Source organism: Aphelocoma coerulescens, chromosome 6 (genome assembly GCF_041296385.1).
Source record: "Aphelocoma coerulescens isolate FSJ_1873_10779 chromosome 6, UR_Acoe_1.0, whole genome shotgun sequence".
NCBI lineage: Eukaryota > Metazoa > Chordata > Aves > Passeriformes > Corvidae > Aphelocoma > Aphelocoma coerulescens.
This window is the reverse complement of record NC_091020.1, coordinates 23,811,826-23,831,904: the sequence shown is the minus strand read 5'-3', so window position 1 is coordinate 23,831,904 and position 20,079 is coordinate 23,811,826. Positions and strand designations below refer to the sequence as shown.

General features: G+C 55.6%; 1 protein-coding gene across 1 annotated transcript; it reads left to right on the top strand.

The window, feature by feature from the left end:
- Positions 1-13,132: 13,132 nt before the first annotated feature.
- Positions 13,133-19,066, top strand: TLX1 (T cell leukemia homeobox 1). The gene is made up of 3 exons (XM_069020443.1): positions 13,133-13,601; positions 15,229-15,430; positions 18,844-19,066. The coding sequence occupies exons 1-3, from the start codon at positions 13,133-13,135 to the stop codon at positions 19,064-19,066; spliced, it is 894 nt and encodes a 297-aa protein (XP_068876544.1).
- The last annotated feature ends 1,013 nt before the right edge of the window (positions 19,067-20,079 follow it).

Below are 20,079 nucleotides of genomic sequence, written 5' to 3'. Positions count from 1 at the left end.
AAAACACGTCATGGTGCACCAGTGTCTCATAAAAACTTCTGTGAGCACATTAAATACCAGTTTTGGTACAGCAGTGTGAGGGACCAGAACCTGGGGAACACAGCCAGCCTTCAGGAGCTGGAAGTGCCTTCTTCCATTTGACTTTCCAGCTCCTTTTATCATGGATTTTGAAAATGTGCCACTTGCTAATGTTTTGCAAGTGCTCTTTTGTGCCTTTGCTCTGGGAAATGCAGCTCTGGGTCAATGCTCTCCCCACTGGTATATGATAAACCACTTTAATTCATTTTCCTTTGAAATTTTCACCAATTTGCTGATCTGATTTGGTGAAGAGACATTTCTCCAGCCTGCCAGGTTTTCTTCTGTTATTTTCCGCTCTGTGTTAACCTGTCCCAGTCATTGCTAAATATGAGATTTGTGTTTGCTGGTAGTCAGGGCATTTTCCTATGGCCTCGGTACTGAGGACCATGATGGCCTCAGGGGTTCCTATGGGCAATGGGCAGGGAAAACAGGCACTGGTCAGGCAGAGCAGCCTGGAGGGAGGTGTCAGCACTGCAGCCATTGCAGGGCTGGGATGTGCTGGCCAGATGATGACCTGGCCCTTTTGCCAGCCTGGCAGCAACATTAGGTCCTTGGAAAGTGTAGCTTCCAGGATCTGAGTGACCAGCAGTGTTGGGTGTGTGGCCAGGGTGGGTAGGGCATTAAGGAGCTGATTGGGGTGGTGATGGATGGGCAAGGTGTTTGAGGCTCATTAATTTCCTGGCAGGGATCAGCTTGTCACACCCTGTAGTGCAATCAAAGTGGGAACACGTCTCACCCAGGGAACACACAGAGCACTCAGTCCAGAGGCAGAGCACCGCCTTGCAGCATCCTCCATCTGACAAAAAATGCCACTGCTGTGGGAGTTCAGTCCTGCTAAATGCCGGGCATAGCTCAGCCTTGGCTCTGTAACCCTCAGCAGGGGCACTGCTCCCATTTAACTGATTTCTCCTGGCTGCCCAGCAAAAGGTGGCTATGCAGGGGATGTTAGAGCTTAGCTTAGTGCTTCCTTGAAACCCCACCATCCCTGGGTTGCAGGTGTCCTGGGAAGCCTCTGCCCTCTGGAAGTCTGGGTTGGCTGAACCACAGACCACAGCACTGGCTGCGGTCATTCTTCCTTCCCCTCCTGTCACTGCATCCAGCTGTGGAGCTTGCTGGGATCCCAAGAGTAGGGTCTCAGTTGTTGGACAGGGGCAATTTCCCTAGTCCCGAGGTACTGTGGGTGCAGCCAGGCTTGCAGGAGCGTGTGACAGGTTACAGCCAGCACTCCTGCAGCCGGAGGATGCTGTGGGACAGGGCTGCAGCGGGAGGTCAGGACAGACGAGCCTGTGCTCCCTCCCAGCCTGAAACTCCCCAAATCCCCAACCTCCTCTCCAAGAAGCTCTACTTCCTGTCATCCAAAGCACTGGGAGAGCACGGAAACCGAAAGATTTAAAAAAAGAAAAAGGCCCCCGTGGTGACAAACATGATCAGCATGGCTGTAAGCCAAGGCACCGCTCACCCACCCAGGGGACAAGCTCGGGGAGACACACACAGCCCCTCCAGCCAGGCCTAGGGCAGGGGGGAGGTTGTTTTTCCGGCTGCAGCATTGTTCTGCGGGACCTGAATAAACACCCAGCCTGGGGCACCCAGGCAAAGGGCACACTTCCCTCCCAGTGCCTGGAGTCCTCAAGGAAGCCGCTTTTGTCTCTGCTTTTGGCTGACCCTTGGAAAACATCTCCACTCCTGGCAGTCAGCAGTGCCTGCACCATGAGTCCCTTGCTGATGGAGAGGGTGGGACCCAAGACTGTACTCTAGCTCCTGTGCAGACATCTGGTACATGGCCTCCTCTGAGAGCATCAGGATCTCTCATCTGCTTCTTCAGAGCCCAAACCCAGCACACGTGTGGGTGTGCTTGAGAAGTACTTTGATTTACCCTTTTAATATGAACAATATTCAATAGTAATGATCTGATAACCATTTAGTTATTCATACAGCTTGTTTGCTGCTATTGATTACTTTGGTTTGATGTTACTTGCAGACAACAAGGAGCTGAGGTCAGGCTCAGCTGCACCGTGGTGAACTGCAGCATCCCAAGTAAGGGGAGAGATGCTCAGTGGTGGCTGTCCCCAGGTGGCACAGGGCTAGGAAGATGCCACCCTCTGGGCTCACTCAGGCAAACAAGCTTTGAAAGCTACTGATTTTGGGGCCAGCTGCAGCCGGCTGCAGCTGTGGCTGGCCTACTGATCTGTACCTCTCTGCTTCTGGGGAATTTTCTGGTTCTGAATCCACCCATGGACATGGGTGGGATCCATCAGGCTCTCTTGTCCTGGGCATGCTAACATCAGAGAGGGCACTGGTAGCAGGGAGCTGGTTGTTTGTGCTGGGCATGGAGCCTGGAGCTGGCACATTCCCCAGCTCAGCACGGGGCTCTGGCTTTGCCTGATGAAGCTCTCGCAGGTGCAGCAGCATCTGATGGGCTCAGGAAAGGACCTGAGTCACTCCGAGAGGGCAATGGCACCAGGGTGCTGCAATGTCCAGGGTCAATGCTGTTGTACAGGGCACCAAAAACCAGCTCTAGGGGCACCAGCAAGCAGGAGCTGCCAGGACAGGTGTGATGTCAGGGATATAATTTTCCCGTGCCATTCATGATTTTCAGCCTAGGTATGTCAGTGCTTGAAAGCATGTGTGCCCCTCATTTCATCCTGTGCTGGATCAGATCCTGCCTCTGTGTAGGAAAGAGCTGCTGCCTGCCCAGCCTGCTTTGCTGTGTATCACTGGTATCACCAGAGAAGGCAACACACTTCTCCACGGCGCAGGAGTTAAGGAGCGCAGGCTCATGGCCAGGGAGCAGCTTAGGAGCCCATTTTGTGCCTATTATCCAAAGCACTGAAAGGGCTGCAGATGAACTAAGTGAGGGACTAAGTAAATAAAGGATTGACCTTCCACCCCAGGGGCCAGAGGGCAGCTACAAACTAGTGCTAATGTGAAATAGAGAGCCAAACTTTGCAGACTCTGGAGGAATTTACCCTGGAAGCATCAAAGAAGGCAAAGGACTCATGTATCACCCTGTCTGCATCAACACGGGGATGATGGCCCTGCCACCCAGAGGACCAAGCTCTGGCCAGCGGTTCTGGGAGGGACTCTGTGTCAGTTCAAGGACTGAAGCAGAAAAGGTCTAGAGGGAAATCCCTGACATGGATGCCTGGGGCTGCTCACACTTTCAGCGTGATGCCCTGTGGGCAGCTCAGCACAAGAGATTTGCTGAGCATCCCCCGGTGTCCTGCGAAGGCACCGTGGGGCTGCTGGTGCCGTGCAGGGACCTGGGAGCCGGGGCTTTTATCTTAACCTGTGAGTGCTGGGACGGGGGACCACTGAGAAAGCTTGGGCTTTGCAGCACAGAGTTTTTGAAGGACTTCCTAAATAGGGGTCACAGCTAAATGTCTCAGGCTGGACAGGCAGCATGCCCAGTTACTTTTGACCATATGCAAAGGGACACACGGAGAGTCATATGAGAGAGAGGCAGAAGACCACTAGGGATGGACGGGTCAATAGGAGTTGGCAGATGGACATGGTCACTAGAGAAAGGAAAAAAAAACAAGCAGAGAAAGGTGGGAGCTGGAGATCACCAGAGGAGAGCTTCGATGGTGGTATTTTGACTGAGTAATTCCAGCTGAGGGAAGTTGAACCAAGGGGTGGTTTTTGTTTCTGCTTTTCTCACTCTTGTCTCAGGGAAAGAGGTGAGGCTCTGCCTGTTATAAACAGCTTGAGATGCATCGGCTGGCACAGATCACTTCTGATAAACCTACAGAGTCCCCAAATACTCCTAGTCAGGCACTAATTCATTCACAGGATCATGGCAATGTGCACAAATCTCTCTAGGCCTGTTGCATTATGAAAGTCTGTGAGTGATTTACACCCTGTTAGCAGGACCCCTAACTGGTCCGTGCCTTATGTACAGACCAAAGGACCTTCTGAGCTGCTTTCAGCTCCATTTGCTATTTTAATTGATGCCCAGAATTGTTCTTCCTCCCTTGCAACCGATGCCATAGTACTGTGCTTGCCTTCCCCTTGGTGCAAAAAAACCAAAAAAAACCCAAAAAAACAAAACAAAACAAAAAAATCCCCAATCCCCCAAAGCACCCTGTTAAGAACTTCCACATCTCATTGAGCTGTTATTAATAGGGGGATTGTCTGGTGTCACAGCACAGGCATAAAATACATTATCACATAATCTTATTTAGCAAACACTTGTGTCGCTTCGCCCTTGGTAATTGCATTTGGGAGATGCAATATTTATGAAAGGGGAGAAGGAAATGTCTTGACTCATCTCCTCTGAGCAGTAAAAGTCCTGGGAAAAAGGGGGGAAAATACGCTGGGGGGATGAAGGGGATGTCAAAACTGTTGTTTCCTTTGCAGCAGGTTCAGTGCCCTGTCAGAACTTCAGCTTTGACGCTGAGCTGCTCCTGGAAATGAGCGAGGCTGAGGAAGGGATCCGAGTTTTGCACCAGGCTGTGTCGGACCCTAGAGCTTTCCCAGCATCTCTGTGCAAATCCTGCAGCAAGCTCACTCACTGTCTTGCGTTAGCTCTTACTGCTGGTTGGACTTGCGAGGCTCTTCGGTGAGACTGCACTCGGGGCTCGGCTCCGAGGATGCTACCCACTCGGCGGGGAGACGGATCAGGATTTCTCCTAGGACTGAAATCCCCCCAGGCAGCCCCTCATTTCTGTGTCGGACCTCACAGTCCGAGAGCAGGAGCTGAGGAGAGGAGTTTTGCCCGGGGTACAGCATCCCGACTCTGGGAGCTCAGATCTATGTGGGCACCTTTCCCTCCGCCTCTGAAGCCTCAGCCCCTACCACTTGCAGATTTGGGGGAAATTTGGGGCAGAGGATGAGCTGCTGGAAGTTGTCCCTGTTTCCCAGGGTATGCTTTAGGGAAAGGAGAAAGCTGTCGTGGAAGATTATATAATGCTTCGGATAGCTCCATTCCATCGGAGCGCTGAAGTATTTGTCCCCAGAAACCACAGCTCATTTCCCCACCTGCAACCACCCACGTCCCTTCGTACCCCCAGTGTCCGAGGCTGACCTTGACCGCCCAGCGAGGCACTGTGGGCTCTTCTGGGGTCCCGGAAGCTCCCGCTCCGGAAAGTCGTGGAGGGAGCAATAACACAAAACAGCGACTTTTCGCAAACCCCGACCGTGTCGGCACTGGCAATTCAAAGCCATTGGTGATGTGCACGGAACTGGGAAACTGGTGTCACCTACTCTCCTTCCCGACTCATGTTTAAACACCGTGTTTAATGTTTGTTTTCTGTCGTGCTCTCTCTAAGCTGATTTTCGGAATTCCTCCTGGGCAGCTAGAAACATCCGCAAAACCTTTGGGGTGGAGCCGGATCTGACTTCTCCCCGTGGTCACTTGGTGAATCGAGAGGCTGTAGCACTGGCTATTACAACGAATTACAGGTGGAAAATACACTTAATACGAAAGTGAAAGCTGGAGATAATTGATTAAATTCAGAAGTGTGGAGATCGCTCTTTGTGTCAATGGCCGATCGCGTTTAAATGCAGATAATCCTCTGCGCTCCCCATCCCCGGACATCGGTCCCCGGGCGGAACTCACTGGGTGTTTTACCCGCGGGGAACGGGTTGTGCCACGAGGGGAGACTTAGGGTTTGGAAACCCCCATGATTTCCTACTTCTAGATCACTTCCCCGATTTTATGCCATGGCTAATACCTGTGCTGCAAACAAGTGCTGCGGCAAGATTTCAAGTGATCTGCAGAATTTGTATGTATTCTTAACCGTCAGCAATAAGTTTAGGCGCAAAAATTAGTTAAATGGTGATCAGGGTAGTCGTTTGCTAGGAAACTTTCCCCTGCCAACGGTTAATTCCAAAAATTACGTTTCAAAATGTCATAAAATAAATGGTACAAAGCTTCACAAATGTTAACGTCGGTTACATACAATATGTAGATGTCAAGGAAAATCCTTAGGTCAAAAATTACTATATATCATAATCTGTAGCGCTACAGTTTGTCGGTACTTTTCTCAGGTACAAATATATCTTCTGTTTATTTACAGATCAGATATTTCAGCCCATATACAAATCACTTGTAAAAAGACAAGTGTAAATAAGGAAAAGCGTCTGAACCCGTCCGAGTCCCTTGACTTCGGGGACCGAAGGGATTCGCGGGCAGGGCAAGAACTCGTCCCCGCAGCCGCCCACCTGTACGGCAGCTGCCTGAGGGGAACGGGGCAGACCCCCCTGCCCGGTCCTCCTCTCCAAAGGCTAATGCAAACAGCAGCAAATTAGATTTAAGTTTACCCATTGGTTCTGCCATGATTTGTATTTGCTTTTTGCGTGCTAATTGACCTCGGGGAGGGGAAAAGAGGGAGGAAATAAACAAACAAACGCGAGGATTTACCGAGGAGGGTTTTGAGGTTTTTAGAGCTAAGCCTGTAACAATGTTTGCAATAATTAAGACCATTATTATCGGATCTTCTCATTCATTAGTGAAAGCTACTCTGTTAGCGGAGCCGGCAGGGCGGGTCGCTTCCCGCCTGCCCGGCGTTGAGAGCTGCCTGCGCCCCTGCCCCCGAGGGCGGCTTTTAAGATGGGGGGGCCGCGAAGGGGAGAGACACAAATCTGTTGGCAAAACAGGACTTTGTCTGATGGGGAAAAGGCCTAAGGCTCGGGGCGGGTGGGAGACAAAGCAGCCGCCGCTTCCCCGGCGAGCGAACAAACAGGGCAGCTGCCGGCAGCCGGAGCCGGCGGCGGTGAGCAGCCCCCGTGGGTGCGGGGCAACCTCAGGATGGGACCATATCACGACTGCCATCCTCTATGTCGCGACAAGCCTGGCTGTCGCCTGGGTCAGATTTTCTCGGAGCGGGGGAGACCCAGGGGGAGGCGGCAGAGGGGCGCGTGTGACCAGCCCACGTCTGCTCCCTTGCTGTCACCGAGAGTGTAATTAAACTGTGAGTTAATAACGGGGCAGAGCCCCCGGTGTCCCCCACTGCCGTCGATGCCCTCGGGGGTGGCGGCCAGACGCAGTTCATTACAGAGGGGATGGTGCGGGGCGGGTGGCCAAAGGGACGGGGCTAATGGGATTACACGCATTTCTGCACGGTGGAGAGAGGGGCTGGTGCCGCAGGACCAATAATTTATTGGCAGATGCTCCTCCGGGCAACCGGCGACATTGAATATTCATGGAGCGCCGCCGGGTACGGCGGGCCCCATCGACCACCACCCCATTTCTTCCCCTCCCTCGGGTACCCCCGTCTGGGGAGGGTCCGTAAGGACGAGAGACCCCCGGCCTGTTGCATGGAGCTGGTCAGTCCCAGGGCAACGAGAGGTGGGAGGCAGAGAGAAGGTGCAGGTCCCTTCGGGACTCCACGGCACCCGCACTGCTTGCGCCCACAGGTGCGATGAGTTGTGACCCTGCTCTTCCCTCTGCTGAGCCCATTTTCTCCAGAAAGCCAGCGGCTACAGGGGGACGAAGGGGCAGTTTGCGGACTGCTCTAAATACTTATTTTTGGTAGATAACTACTGCCCCGGGAGATGCCGTTGACAGAGCGCGGAGCCGGCCCCGCCGCTCCTTCCCCGCCGTATTAACTCGTAACCCCTCGGTCGTTTGTAACCATAAAGGGGAGAAATATCGTTGCGGGCGAAGTTCGTGCGATGCTGCGGCTCCCGCTGCGCCGGGCACTTTATACTCATTAAGTGCAGCGGCGCTAAGTCATTACTGTAATAAGGAGTTATGCTGAATGCACGGGGCCACGTTTCCGAAGCCATAAATTACAACTGTCAGTGCATGATCGAGGGATCAACAGAGCTGGGAGTAATTATTTACAGCGTGCTTTATAGAGCAATTAAAAATTCCCCAAATGGTGTTAATTGCTTTTAACGCTCAGGAAGTGCAGGCCGCCCTTCCCGCGGACCCCGAGCCGGGGAAAAGCCGCCGCCGTCCGTGCGGGCTCGGGCTCGGTGCGAACTGCGGAAAACGAGATTTCCCGTTGGGAAGCCCATACCCCCGCAGGAACCCGGCTGGTTGGTGCGGGGAGCGTCCTGCTTCGCTATCGGCGTCTGTCGCGACACTTGCGGCATAATTTAGTGCGAGCGGCAGCGCTGAGCGATAGAGCCCCGACGGCAGCGGAGACCGCGGTCCGCGGTCCAGGGAGAGGCAAGGGACGCCTGACGGGGCCGTCTCGGCCCCGAAGCTCTCCCGCCAGCCCCCGTGCGCAGCCCGGGCCCGCACGGCCCCGCCTGGGCACCGGCGCCTTCGCCGTAATGGATTTCACAGGGGCCGCGACGGGAGAGAAAGAGCTGCGGGAGGCGATGGACGTGCAGAGGGATGGATAATACCCGAGCTGGGAGAGGCCCCGGCCCAACAAGAGAGGGAGGGAAGGAGTCGGGGTGCACCCTTCTGCTGAGGGGGCGTTTGTCTCCGCGCACCTGCCCGCGGCAGATTCGCTCGCTCTCTTTTCAGCAATATAGAGGATTTTATAGGTTCCGGAAAGCACTGCTGGAAGTGCGGTTTTCGGACCGAGCCCGATGGGCTTTGCTGGGAGTTTGCCAAGGTCCCAGACACACCACTTTTGTCCCCGGTCCCCTCAGGAGGGCTTGTATTTCGCAGTGGTGTCCCGGCCAGCAGCTGCGAGGCAGAGAGGCAGCTTGCGATGCCAAACTCCCGGGAGCCCCAAGCTGCAAAGGAGCTCGGGGGCCAAGGGGAGCCCTGGCAAGCCAGCAAGGCAGAAGAAAAGGGGAGTGGAGGGTGGAGGTCAGGCCCTGGCTGGGCTGCTCCTCTCTGCTAGCAGGAGGCAGATGCACACGATCAATGAGAGAACCTGAGAAAGGATCCCTTGGCACTTCGTGGGGAGGGAGAGCCTTATGCATCAGGAAGAGCCCTCATCTCAGTTGTCATTTCCTAGCATGGATATACTCGGCCCTCAACCCTCATCTGGGGCAGGATTGAAGCACAATTTTGGAAAGGAGCTTGTCTGGGGTAGGTGAAGGAGGACAAAAGTTTCAAGGCTGGCGGGAATATGTGTAGAGGCTGTGGATACTTGAAGGAGCTGAGGATGCTCTGGAGAAGTGGAGACCAAAGACACTGGGCTTCCTTAATGTATTAATTTTGCAGCAACATAGTGCACATCAGCTCCTGTGCTGGAGGCTTTTGTCTACCTCCAAGGAGGTCTGATCCACCTTATTGGTGTTTCCTGCAAAACAGGATTTCTCTGTACAGGAGAGAAACCCTACTGCCCTACAAAGCAGTTTGGGCAAATATCTGGGAATGCCCGTCTCCCTGAACTCTGCCTAGAGTATGATATCTGGATTATTTTTTTCAGGGCCTGACATTTAGAGTCCTAGCAAAGAGGGACAAATCCAGCCCTCAGCAAATGGGAACATACAGACTAGGGGTCCAGGCAGAGAGAGCTGGGCTGGGGTGCCTCTGTCCCCCACTCCAGGGATCCATTTGTAGGATCACTGGATGCACCTCAAAGTGGGAGCTAGTCCTTGTAAGCTCTCCTGTTGGGATGTGAACCTGAAAGCACCAAGACTGACCCTGATGTGTGTGAGCTTGCAGCACTGCCTCTTCAGCCTCAGAATTTGGGAGGCAAAAACCATATATTAACTGCCAGCCCTAATGATACAGGACATTTCCAGAACCTTGTACTCTACAGTACTGCTCAAGCCACAGCCCTGGAGAGCCCAAGGGGAAACTGAGGCCAGGAGCAATTTGAACGGGAACATCTGAACTGGATGTTGTCCCGGAGCTTAGATGTGCAGTGCCCAAACTTCCAGTGGTAGGAGGTCTGTGGCTTTCTCAAGGATGCAAGTGAAATCTGTGGCTTGTGCAGGGGGTAAATCCTGGAGCTATGCATCATCCCCAAACCCATCGATAATTCCCATTGACTTCCAGAAATTTTGAATCCTTGTCAGGACCAAGCCCTGCCTCTCCTTCTCTTTGTCCTCACTGGGTGCTGGACAGAAGAAATTCTGACTTACCTATAATCTGTCTCCTGGCAAGTTTTATTGCTCCAAAGCCCCTATATTGGGCTCAAAACCTGGAGGCTGTGACCGTCGCTAACCAGACTGGATCACTGGTGGTGACCTTGTGATTTCTCGAGGCCAGTCCCTCTGGGGCCTTTGGCATCTGCTCAGCCTGAGGGATCCCTGGCACAGGGGAGGCCAAGGCTTTCTCTGGCATCAAGTGGGGCCTTTGGGATGTGCAAGCAGCATCAGGCAGCTGTGTTATTTACTGGAGGGGGGGCATCTCCTGGGTCTCAGGACCTGGCAGCAGATCTGGGTCCCTCTGGATGTCAGAGCTCACTGGCAGCGACTCTATGGCACTGTGCAGGACTGGCATGGCATGTTTTATTGCTTCCCTGTAGAGACAACCTGACATGCTCAGGGCAGGTGAGCAGGCTCTGCCCCTCATCTCCTATGTGACAAAGGGCAGAAGAAGAAGAAGCTCATGCATATCCTGAAGAAGGGCAAAGGCAGCTGCAGTCCTGTGGGACAAGAAGGCCCCCTGCCCGAGGGCAGCCTCCCGGCCCCGGCTGGCCCCAGCCCTCACTCCCTCCCTCCTCTCCCAGCTCCTCCTAACCACAAGGACTTTGGTTGATGGAGCTGGCGCCAGCGAGTTCCCTGAAGAGTTCAGAAGTCAAGAACTGAGGCAGGTACTGGGAGGGGGGGGGGAAACCCGACCCCAGCGGGCAGGCAGGGCTGGGTGGTGGTGGTGGGGGCGGGCTGGCTGGGCACCGGCCGGGCATGGGGCCGAGGGGTGGCTGTGGGTTGCTGCTGCCGCCCGCTGTCTCCACAGTCTTCCCGAATGGGGCTGTGGGTGGTGGGTGTCGTGATAGTGACAGGGCTTGGGTTATCACAGCAGGGTTCTGGCTTGGGTGAGGGTGGCAGGAACCCACAAGCACTGGTGTGTCAGTGTGTGTGTGTCTGGGGGTGCCTGAATGCACGGGTACCGTGGTGTGCTACTGTCTGTTGTGGGAGTGACTGTGGGTGTGTGAATACGTACAGTTGTGAAGGTGTGACTGAGAACGTGTGTCAGAACTTGTGTGGGTGCAGGGGCGTTGTAACTGTCTGTGAGTGTGTGGCAACATTTGAACAAGTGCACAAATGTAGGCGCGTGTGCAAGTGAATGTGTGGGACTGCGAGCATGGGTGCCTGTGAGCTCATGAGGGTGTTTGTGAGCTTTTGTGCAGCACGGCGAGTGTGAGGATGTGGATGGGATGATACATCTGGTGACGAGTGACGAGGTGTACCTGAGTGCACAGGCACTACTTTCTATGCCAGCGCATTTGTTTTGCATGGGGGATACCCCAGAGCAGGCTGTCCTGTGGGATTCTTGTGGGCTCTAAACCACGGGCACGCTGAAGTCGTGAAGGGCAGCCTTTATCCCAGCCAGGGAGGAGGGGGCCTGGAGGGCCCGTCCCAGCAAGGAGCGGGGAGGATAAGGCAGGCAGAGCACAAATCACGGGGCAAAACCCTGACGCCGCAGCCGGGAGCGCCGGGCCGCGCTGGGCAGCGCTGGTCGGCAGCAGCGGGAGGCCGGATCCAAGGAGACGGCAGTGTCCCTGTCCCATCGGCAGCTCTGCCCCCGGCCCGGCTGCGCGGAGCAGGCACGGACGGGGCAGGGCCACAACAAGTTTTATAGAAATTGCAATAGCGGCTTTCATTTTCATTTTGTTATAAACTTTTAAAATAATTTTTTTTTTTTTTTTTTTTAACGAAAACGCTCATCTCCCCGCGGGCAGGCGCGGAAGGGGACCGCGGCGGCAGGCGGCGGAGCCGGCAGTGGCGGGTGCCCCTCAGCCCTCGCCCCGCCGCGGTGGCCGCTGCCCCGCGGGGCGCAGCTGGGGCCTGCCATCGTCCCGGGGGAGCCAGCCCCGCCCCGGTTCTCCGGGGGAAGTTGTGCTTCAGGAGCCCCTCGCCTCCTCCCGTCACAATTCTTCCACGGGTCCGGGCACTTGTAGGGTGCCCTTCTCAACGTCCCAGTGTCCCTGCTCTGGGGTCTGGTGATGGGAGAGCCGCCAGCTCCGCGGCTTTCTGAAAGGTGCTGACTTTTGAAATTGAGAATACCCTTCCGGAACAAAGCGTCACGACGGGTCTGGGACCCCATCAGAAGGGGATCCTCCGGCTTCAGCCCTCACTCGGGATCAGCGGCAGACTGTGGGGGTCGTGGCCTAGTCTTGATTCTCCGGCGGGGGCTGGCAGCCAAGATTCCCCTTCCCAGCAGTCCGCTGCCCCAAACTCCGGGACCAAACATCCCTGCTCCGCCGCCCGGTATCAGCCACTATTTCACCCCCCAGTGCCCTACGCGCACCCAGTGCTCACTTTATAAGGCCGAGACGGGCGGTGATTTTTTTTTTTAGCGGTGGGGTGAGGGTGCGAGGGGGGGCTGGGGAAGAAGAAACTCCTCTTGTGTGCGCTTCTCTGCTGTCATTCACTGGGCTGCTTTCAGCATCCAACCAATGGAGAGTGAGGGCCTGCAGCAGTAGGCCCTGGGTAGGGTGATTGATGGGCAAGCGGGGCGGCGGGCGATCGCACTCACAATCCGCCGCGCTCCGCTCCGAGGGGCTCCCGGCTCCCCACCGCCCTCTGCGGCGAGGGGTCCCCGGGGCACCCTTGTGTGTGTGCGTGTCCGTGGGTACGTGTGTGTGTCCTGGGTGAGAGGCTCCTGACGTGTCTTGGTACCTGGGGGTGCTGAGTCTCATCGGAGCGGGACCAGTGTGCGTGGTTGAGCTGTCGCGTCTCCGTTCCTGGAAGCTGTTGGGTGTGTTTGGCGCGGTTGTGTCTCCAGTGTCTGTGTCCTGTGCCGCGCTGGGCACGGCTGTCGCGTCCCGGGCTGCGGGGGTGTTTCACTCTTGTACCTGGGCTGCGCATGGCTGTGCTGCTGTGTCTCCGTGCTGAGCGTGTGGCTGCCGTGTCCCGGCCTTGCGTGGCTCTGCTGGCGTTTCTTGGGGTGCTCGGCCGTCGTGCTATGGGACTGAGCGCGTAGCCGGCGTGTCCCGGCTGTGTGCGGCCCCGTTGCCGGTTTCGGGGCGGTGCGGGGCTGCGCTGCCCTGCCCGGGCGGAGGTCCGGCCCCGGTGCCCGAGCGGCGGCATGGAGCACCTCGGGGCTCACCACCTGCACCAAGGGCAAGCCGAGCCCATCAGCTTCGGCATCGACCAGATCCTCAACACGTCGGAGCCGGGCAGCTGCATGGTGTCGCACCCGCGGCTGCAGGATTCGGCGGACTACGGCCTGGGCTGCATCGTGGGCAGCGCCTATAACACGGTCACGGGTGGCTACGGGGCGAGCGGCGGCGCGGCCGGCGCCTACACCGGCACCTCCTGCAGCATGGGCGGCCTGCCCGGCTCCTACAACGTGAACATGGCGGTGAGCGTGAACGGCAACACCTTGAGCTCGGCCGGCGGGGTGATCCGCGTCCCGGCCCATCGCCCAGTGGCCGGCGGCGTCCACCAGCCCCTCTCCGCCGCCGTGCCGGCAGTGAACGGCATGAACAGTCTCACGGGGCTCACCTTCCCCTGGATGGAGAGCAACAGGCGGTACACAAAAGACAGGTTCACAGGTGAGTCGCGCCACCGGGACCCCCTTTCTCTCCCTGCTCCCCGCTGCCCCGCTTCCTCTCCCGCCGCCCGGCCTCGGCGAGGCAACCGGTGCCAGCGGATCCAGCCGGGGATCTCTCCGGCCGGATGGAGAAAGCAGCCGGGATGGTCCTGGGAAGTCGGTCCAGGAGGAGGCCAGAAGCAAGACGGGGTGGGAAATGAGGCGTATTCAGTCCCCCCTAAATGAGTTGTGTTTCCTTTTGTTTGTTTGTTTCGATATTTTGGCTGGTTCGATTGTTTGTATATGTGGTTTGGGTTTTGGTTGTTGTTTTAGTTTCTTTTTTATTTCTTAATTTATTAGTTTGGTGTATTTGAAAAAAAAAAATTTAATTTTTTTCCGCGATGCGGCTCGGCAAAGGCGGACAAGAGGGAAAAGGGATGGTAAACTCCGCACACCACGTCCCGCAAGCCCCGGGCATGGCTGCCCAATCCCTGCCGCCCGAGCCAACACCCGGGGAAACTTTCCTTCAAAACCGAGAGTTATTTGGGAAGCACGGCCCGGCCGGCGGGAAGGCAGACCGGCGGCCCCGGCCCTGGCCTGCCCGGGAAGGCCGTCCCGTTGCCTTCCGTAACCGGGCTGGCTTCCCCCGGCTGCGGGTTTGGGCTCAGCCTTTTTTCCTCCCCAAAAGGGACTTTTTGCAGACCCGAGCAGAGCGGGGCTCGGGCTGGAGACGCTTTCCGGCCTTGCCACCGTTTCCAGGTGTATCTGGGCTCGTCTTTCGGCGCTAACAAAGCAAAAACTCGAACAACGAAAAGAAATAAATAAAAAAGACGCAAACAAACAAACAAAAGAAAGGAACGAAATTGCAGCGGGGAAAAATCAGTGCCCGAATCGGCCCCTCTTCCCGAGGGCGGAAACCGAGGCCCGATTTTTGAAAGTTCCCGTTTAATTTCGACCCGATGGCGCTGGGTTCGGGCACGACCACGAGTGGACGAACGGGCTTTTTCCCTGGCAAGCACCTGATTTCACCAATCTCTTTCACTAATTTTTTTTTTTTTTTTTGGGTGGGGTTGGAAAAAATCCTCAACCAACCAAAACCATATATATATTTAAAACAGAACGAAACAAAACAAAATGGCAAACAAACAGAACAACAAATCACAACTCCTGTTTCCAGTCCGGGACTTTACTTCCCGTGTACAAGGCACTGGGGCTCGGGCCGATGGGGTTACCTCCGCGCGCAAACGAAATTATCCCGAGCCCGCTTGACACGGAGCGCGGAGCCCCGGCCCGGCGCCAGGACCGGCTGCCGCTGCTGACCCTCCGTTCCCCGGCAGGCACTTGGCCGGGCTAGCGGCCGCCTTCCCCTCCGCCGGAGCCGACCGGTGTTCGGCGGGTGCCCGCAGCACCCAGGAAAGGCCGCCGGGCCTTCCCGGTACCCGGGGCCGCCGCCGAGTTTTTGCAGCTCGTGCGTGGGTGTCGGCGGGGAAGCCGCGGCTTCGGAGCGGTGGGGGGGGTCCCCAGCCCAGCGGCCGGGAGCCGGAGCCCCTCTGCTGATGTGTCGCTGCTTGCTTCTTTGCCTCTCATCCCCCTTCCTCCCGTGTCCCCCCCAGTGGCCCTCTCACCCTTCACTGTAACACGCCGTATAGGTCACCCCTACCAGAACCGCACGCCCCCCAAGAAGAAGAAGCCGCGCACCTCCTTCACCCGCCTGCAGATTTGTGAGCTGGAGAAGCGCTTCCACCGGCAGAAATACCTGGCCTCGGCCGAGCGCGCTGCCCTGGCCAAGGCCCTCAAGATGACGGACGCCCAGGTGAAGACCTGGTTCCAGAACCGGCGCACCAAGTGGAGGTGAGGGACCGGGGAATCTCGGTGGACAGGGGTGGGGCATCCCGAGGGGGACAGATCTGGCTGCCAGCAGCTCTGCCAGGAGCATTGGTGGCTGCGCAGAGGCGTGCGAGCCCCGTGCGGGTGTGTGAATGCGAGCGTGTGTGTACAGGTGCGTGTGCATGCACAGCAGTGTGTGTGCGTGCATGTGGTGTGTGCACACCTGCGGGCGTGTGTGCAAGCAGGACACGCGTGTGGAACTGCACGGTCAGTGTGAAGGCGACGCATGCCCGTGTGTGCCCGCACTCAGTGTGTGTGTGTGAGCGTGCACGGGCTGTGAGTGCCAAACACAGCCCCACGAGTGCGGTGTGGTGCGGGCCATGTGCGTGCATTCCACGGTGTGTGCACACCGGGCCTGCACGCAAAAAGGTGTGCGTGTGTGCCACGGGGATGAATGTGTGTGTGCGCACACGCGTGCAGTGGGTGCAGTCCGCGTCACTAGTGGGTGCGGAGGCTCCCGCGCCTCTGTCCGCGGCAGCTGCGTGTGGGAGCCCCCGGCCCGGGGCTGTCGGAATACCGGGCTCTGCACAGCTCGGAGGTTTTCGTCCCTGCGGGGTTCGCGGCGCCTCCTTGCCCAAACGCTTTCTTTTTGTTCTGCTGCCGGCCGTGCCGGTAAAGCCGGAGAGGAAGAGAAGGCTGGGCTCACACGGAGCCTCCAGGTCTCCATCGCAGTGACCCTGCCCCTCCCAAGCTGCACCTTCCCGGGATGTTCCCGAGGGAAACACCCCAGCCCTGAGAACATTCCCTGCCCTAGGCTGGGGACAGGCACCCCGCGGGGGCGGAAAATGATGGGCAAGGGGGAGCTCCCTCAAAGAGCAGAGAAGGGTGGTGCTGCTGGGTGCTGAGCACTGGGTGCTGGAGGGCAGGCAGGCAGCAGCTTCTTCAAAACGGGGGGAAAGGGCTTCCCCAGAGTCTTTGAAGGGTTAATAGGACAGTGATTGCCTGAGGATGCTGGGCTTGGGTAAGAAATGGGGGGCAAAGGACTTGAAACCAAGGAGGTGTGTGAATCTTCGACCCCAGTGAGTTCTTCGCTAAAGAATCCATGGAAAAGCAATACCCCAAGTATCAGGAAGTCTTTATCTGGAGTGATTTCTGTTGGCCAGGAGCAGGATCCTGGAGGAGGAACAGTTCTGCTGTGGCCTGCAAAATGGGGTCAGCTGTGTCTTCTAACCAGGTTTCCTAAGGAAGTGAGGCAAATCCATCTGTCAATACTCTTTGCATCTGTTGGCTAAATTCAGCCTCTTTTGGCAGAGGTGCAGAGGATACAAACCTATTCACGTGTTTTACAAAAAATAGCTGGGTAAAGAGAAACAAAATCCTGCTTCTGCTCAAGGGAAAGGCTGCAGCCAGACCTCAGCTGTAATATTAGACATGGGAGAATCTCTGGCCTGAGCCAGAGGGACACAGGCGTGTCAGTTCTGCTTTTATGCATCTGTGCCTGCTGGGTGTTGCGATGGAGATGTGGGTGCCCCTGGCTGATAGCACACCCATCTCGCTGCCTCAGGTCCCTGCACTGGGCAGAGGGCTCTGAGTGGTTCCTGGAGCACTGGGAGCTGGAAGGAACTGCTGCAGGCTCAGCCTGAATGAGGCAGTGGGAAGTATCCAAGAAAAGAGAGCTGCTGTAAGCCCTCTGAGTTTAACTGCTTAAATGCAGACTTGGGGGAAAAATCTTGTCTCTTCTCCTCTCCTGGTTGTCTCTGCTGGAGTGAGGTGGCTGTGTGATCCCCTCCTCAGATGTGGGCTCTTGCTTTAGACACATCTCTTTCCAGGCAGATATGAACCTGGGAATCCTGTTCTGGTGTGAATCCATGACTAGACCAGCTGCTTGCAGCCTGGAGATACTTGGGAGCAAGGTGTTCACAGCCATGATGCTCCTGATCACCCTGGACTTGGGGGTCCCTCCCTCCTCCTGGAGCATCTCCTCATTGTGCAGGGAGTCGTTAAATATTCATTGAAGCAGAGACTGAGCTGCTCCCCAGGCTGCACAGGGATGCTGGTGTTGCTCTGAGCCCCCTCATCCCAAGATGTCTGATGTGAGATGTTGACACAGTGATTAGAGTAGGGACTGAGCCCTGAACTACCTGCTCCCAGGAGGGAACACTGGCCACATGTCTGGAGGCTTGGGTGCCCAGAGGGCCATTGCTGGCATCCAAGCCCTGGCTTGCTTCACCTTTGGGAGCCAGGTACCCCCTGCCCTGTGCTCTGAGATGTCACTGTGGAGATCAGAGCTGCCACTTCCAATTCCCACGACCAAAGAGGATGAGACATCTCATATCCCCCTGAGCTGCTAAATTAAAAAGCTGCCATTTCCTGTGTCACTGGTCCACTGAAGCTGCTGAGAGAACGTCAGCTGGGCCCGGGGGTACGACAGAGGGAGAGGATGCTTCGGGAATCATCCTGGAACCAGCACTGTGAGTTGCTCCCCGGTTTTCCCAGCAGCATCAATAGAGGTGCCAGGTGAAGCAGAGGCAACCACAGGCTGCAGACTTTAGACTGACCTGCCATCCAAGCAAGCAGGAGTGGGGTTTTCATCATGGATATGAGAGCATTCAGGCAGTTTCTACCTATCCCATTTTCTGCTCCCAGACAGCCCAGAGCCAAGGCCCTACCAACACTGGAAAGAACCCCTTCTGACCCCCTAACACCCTCTCCTCAGGGATCACATCTGCTGGTGTCATACCAGGCAGAAATGTGTCCAAACTGTTTGTAAACACTGTCATTCACCCTTTCCAGATAGTATATTTTGTGCTTTGATTTTTCTTACTGCTAAAAAATCTGTTTCTAGTGTTTAGCTGAAATTTTGCTGCCTGCCATGGGAATGTTTTTGCCTTCATCCAAGATCTCAGCAGCTGGCCACCACAGCCTGGCAGACGAGATGGCAAACCTGGATGCTGGAAGAGGATGTCCAGGCTGGCACTGCCCATCTCCCAGCTGTGTGACACTGCCAGTCACTGCCTCACCTTATCCCGCTCCATGCTTTTTACTGGGGCTTTGCATGCTTGGCTCTTGCTGTCAGACTCAGAGCATGTTTTCAGGGAATTGCAACTTTTGTAATGCTGTTGTGTGACACTTCAGGTGTTTTGTCTCTGCTTGTTTTTTTTTCCTGTGGGCAGGGAATAATCCAGAGCTATGGGCTGCTCCAAACTCTCTTTGATCAGAGCAATTTTTGCTGAGGCCAGTAAGACAGACAGACTCAGTCCCCAGTTTATGGGATTTACTGGCCATTTGTGAAGGGGATGTGGGACCACAACATGGCAAGAAACCCTCTTTTCCTACCCCTGCACTCCCACATCATGATCACCCAGCACAACTTAATCTCTCTGGAGATACCCTTCCTTTGCTTCCCCAGGCCCCCCTAATGGCTCTCTCTCTCCTAGGAGGCAGACAGCAGAGGAGCGGGAGGCCGAGCGGCAGCAAGCAAACCGCATCCTCATGCAGTTGCAGCAAGAAGCCTTCCAAAAAACCATCAACCAGCCCATCCAAGCCGACCCCATCTGTGTCCACAACTCCTCTCTCTTCGCCCTCCAGAATCTCCAGCCTTGGTCTGATGACTCCACCAAGATCACCAGTGTCACCACTGTCGCCTCTGCTTGTGAATAAGTCTGGCACCCAGTGATGGCACATACACCTTCTACTGGTGGGGCTGTCCCCAGGGGGACACGTGGCATCCTTGGTGGGACATGTAGCAACTCTGTTTCTCCCCAAGGAGTGCTGGAACCCCCTGATCCTCTGGCCATGTGCATCCTACATGTCCAGCTGGGGAAACCCTCAACAAGGACCGAAAATAAGGGAAGTCACCCCAAAAACTCTCCCCAGCCATGGAGCTGCTGGAGCAGCAATGTTGTCTCACCTCCCCCCAACCCCTTTGTTCTCTTGAAAGTCTCCAGTGTTGACCCTGAACTGGCTGACGTGATGCCAGACAAAAGCCCAGCCCTGACGGACACAGCCGCCGGCATTCATCCAGCTGGGGGACAGGAAAACTTCCTTAGGATTCTACTGGCGGCAGTGCAAAGTCTATGGTCACCCTTATATATCCATCCATATATATTCATATATATATATATATATACATATATATATATGTTTTGAACTGGTGACTTGAAAGAAAAGGCGGAGGCTCCAGGGAAGCACATTTCTGCAGTGAGACTTCTCGGGTTGTCCTCACCGGTGACATTCGGGGATGCAACAAATGGAGGAAACAGCAGCAATTTCTGCTTGTGCCAGATGGGAACCCTTCAGATCTCACCTCGCTGTCTCTCCTCCCCTTTTTCATTAATTTTTTCTTGTGAGGGGGGGAACAAGAGAAGGATCTGACAGACTCCTGAGGATGGTAAATATGATATCTCAGTTGTATGAAGAGCCCAAACAGTCCCTAGCTGCCACGGACTCTGTGCCCATCAGCGTGTATTTTAATAACAAGAAGACCTGCGTGGCAGTTTGCGGGGGTAATGCAGTTTCTTTCCATGGAATATTTCCATATAATTTGCAAAATGTTGTCCAATGTTTTATTTTATCAGTTTCCCATTAGAAGGCAGTTCCTGACAGCAAAAAATCGATTTCACTCTCAGCCGTTTAACTTAGTTGTTCTTTTAATTGTACCAAGAGAACGAGAC

What these genes read in the sequence shown, in the direction of transcription:
- TLX1 (XM_069020443.1), top strand. Translation starts at nt 13,133, where the DNA reads ATGGAGCACCTCGGGGCTCACCACCTGCACCAAGGGCAAGCCGAGCCC. An exon ending in CACAAAAGACAGGTTCACAG is followed by an intron (nt 13,602 to 15,228) that starts GTGAGTCGCGCC and finishes CACGCCGTATAG; the next exon opens with GTCACCCCTACCAGAACCGC. An exon ending in AACCGGCGCACCAAGTGGAG is followed by an intron (nt 15,431 to 18,843) that starts GTGAGGGACCGG and finishes TCTCTCTCCTAG; the next exon opens with GAGGCAGACAGCAGAGGAGC.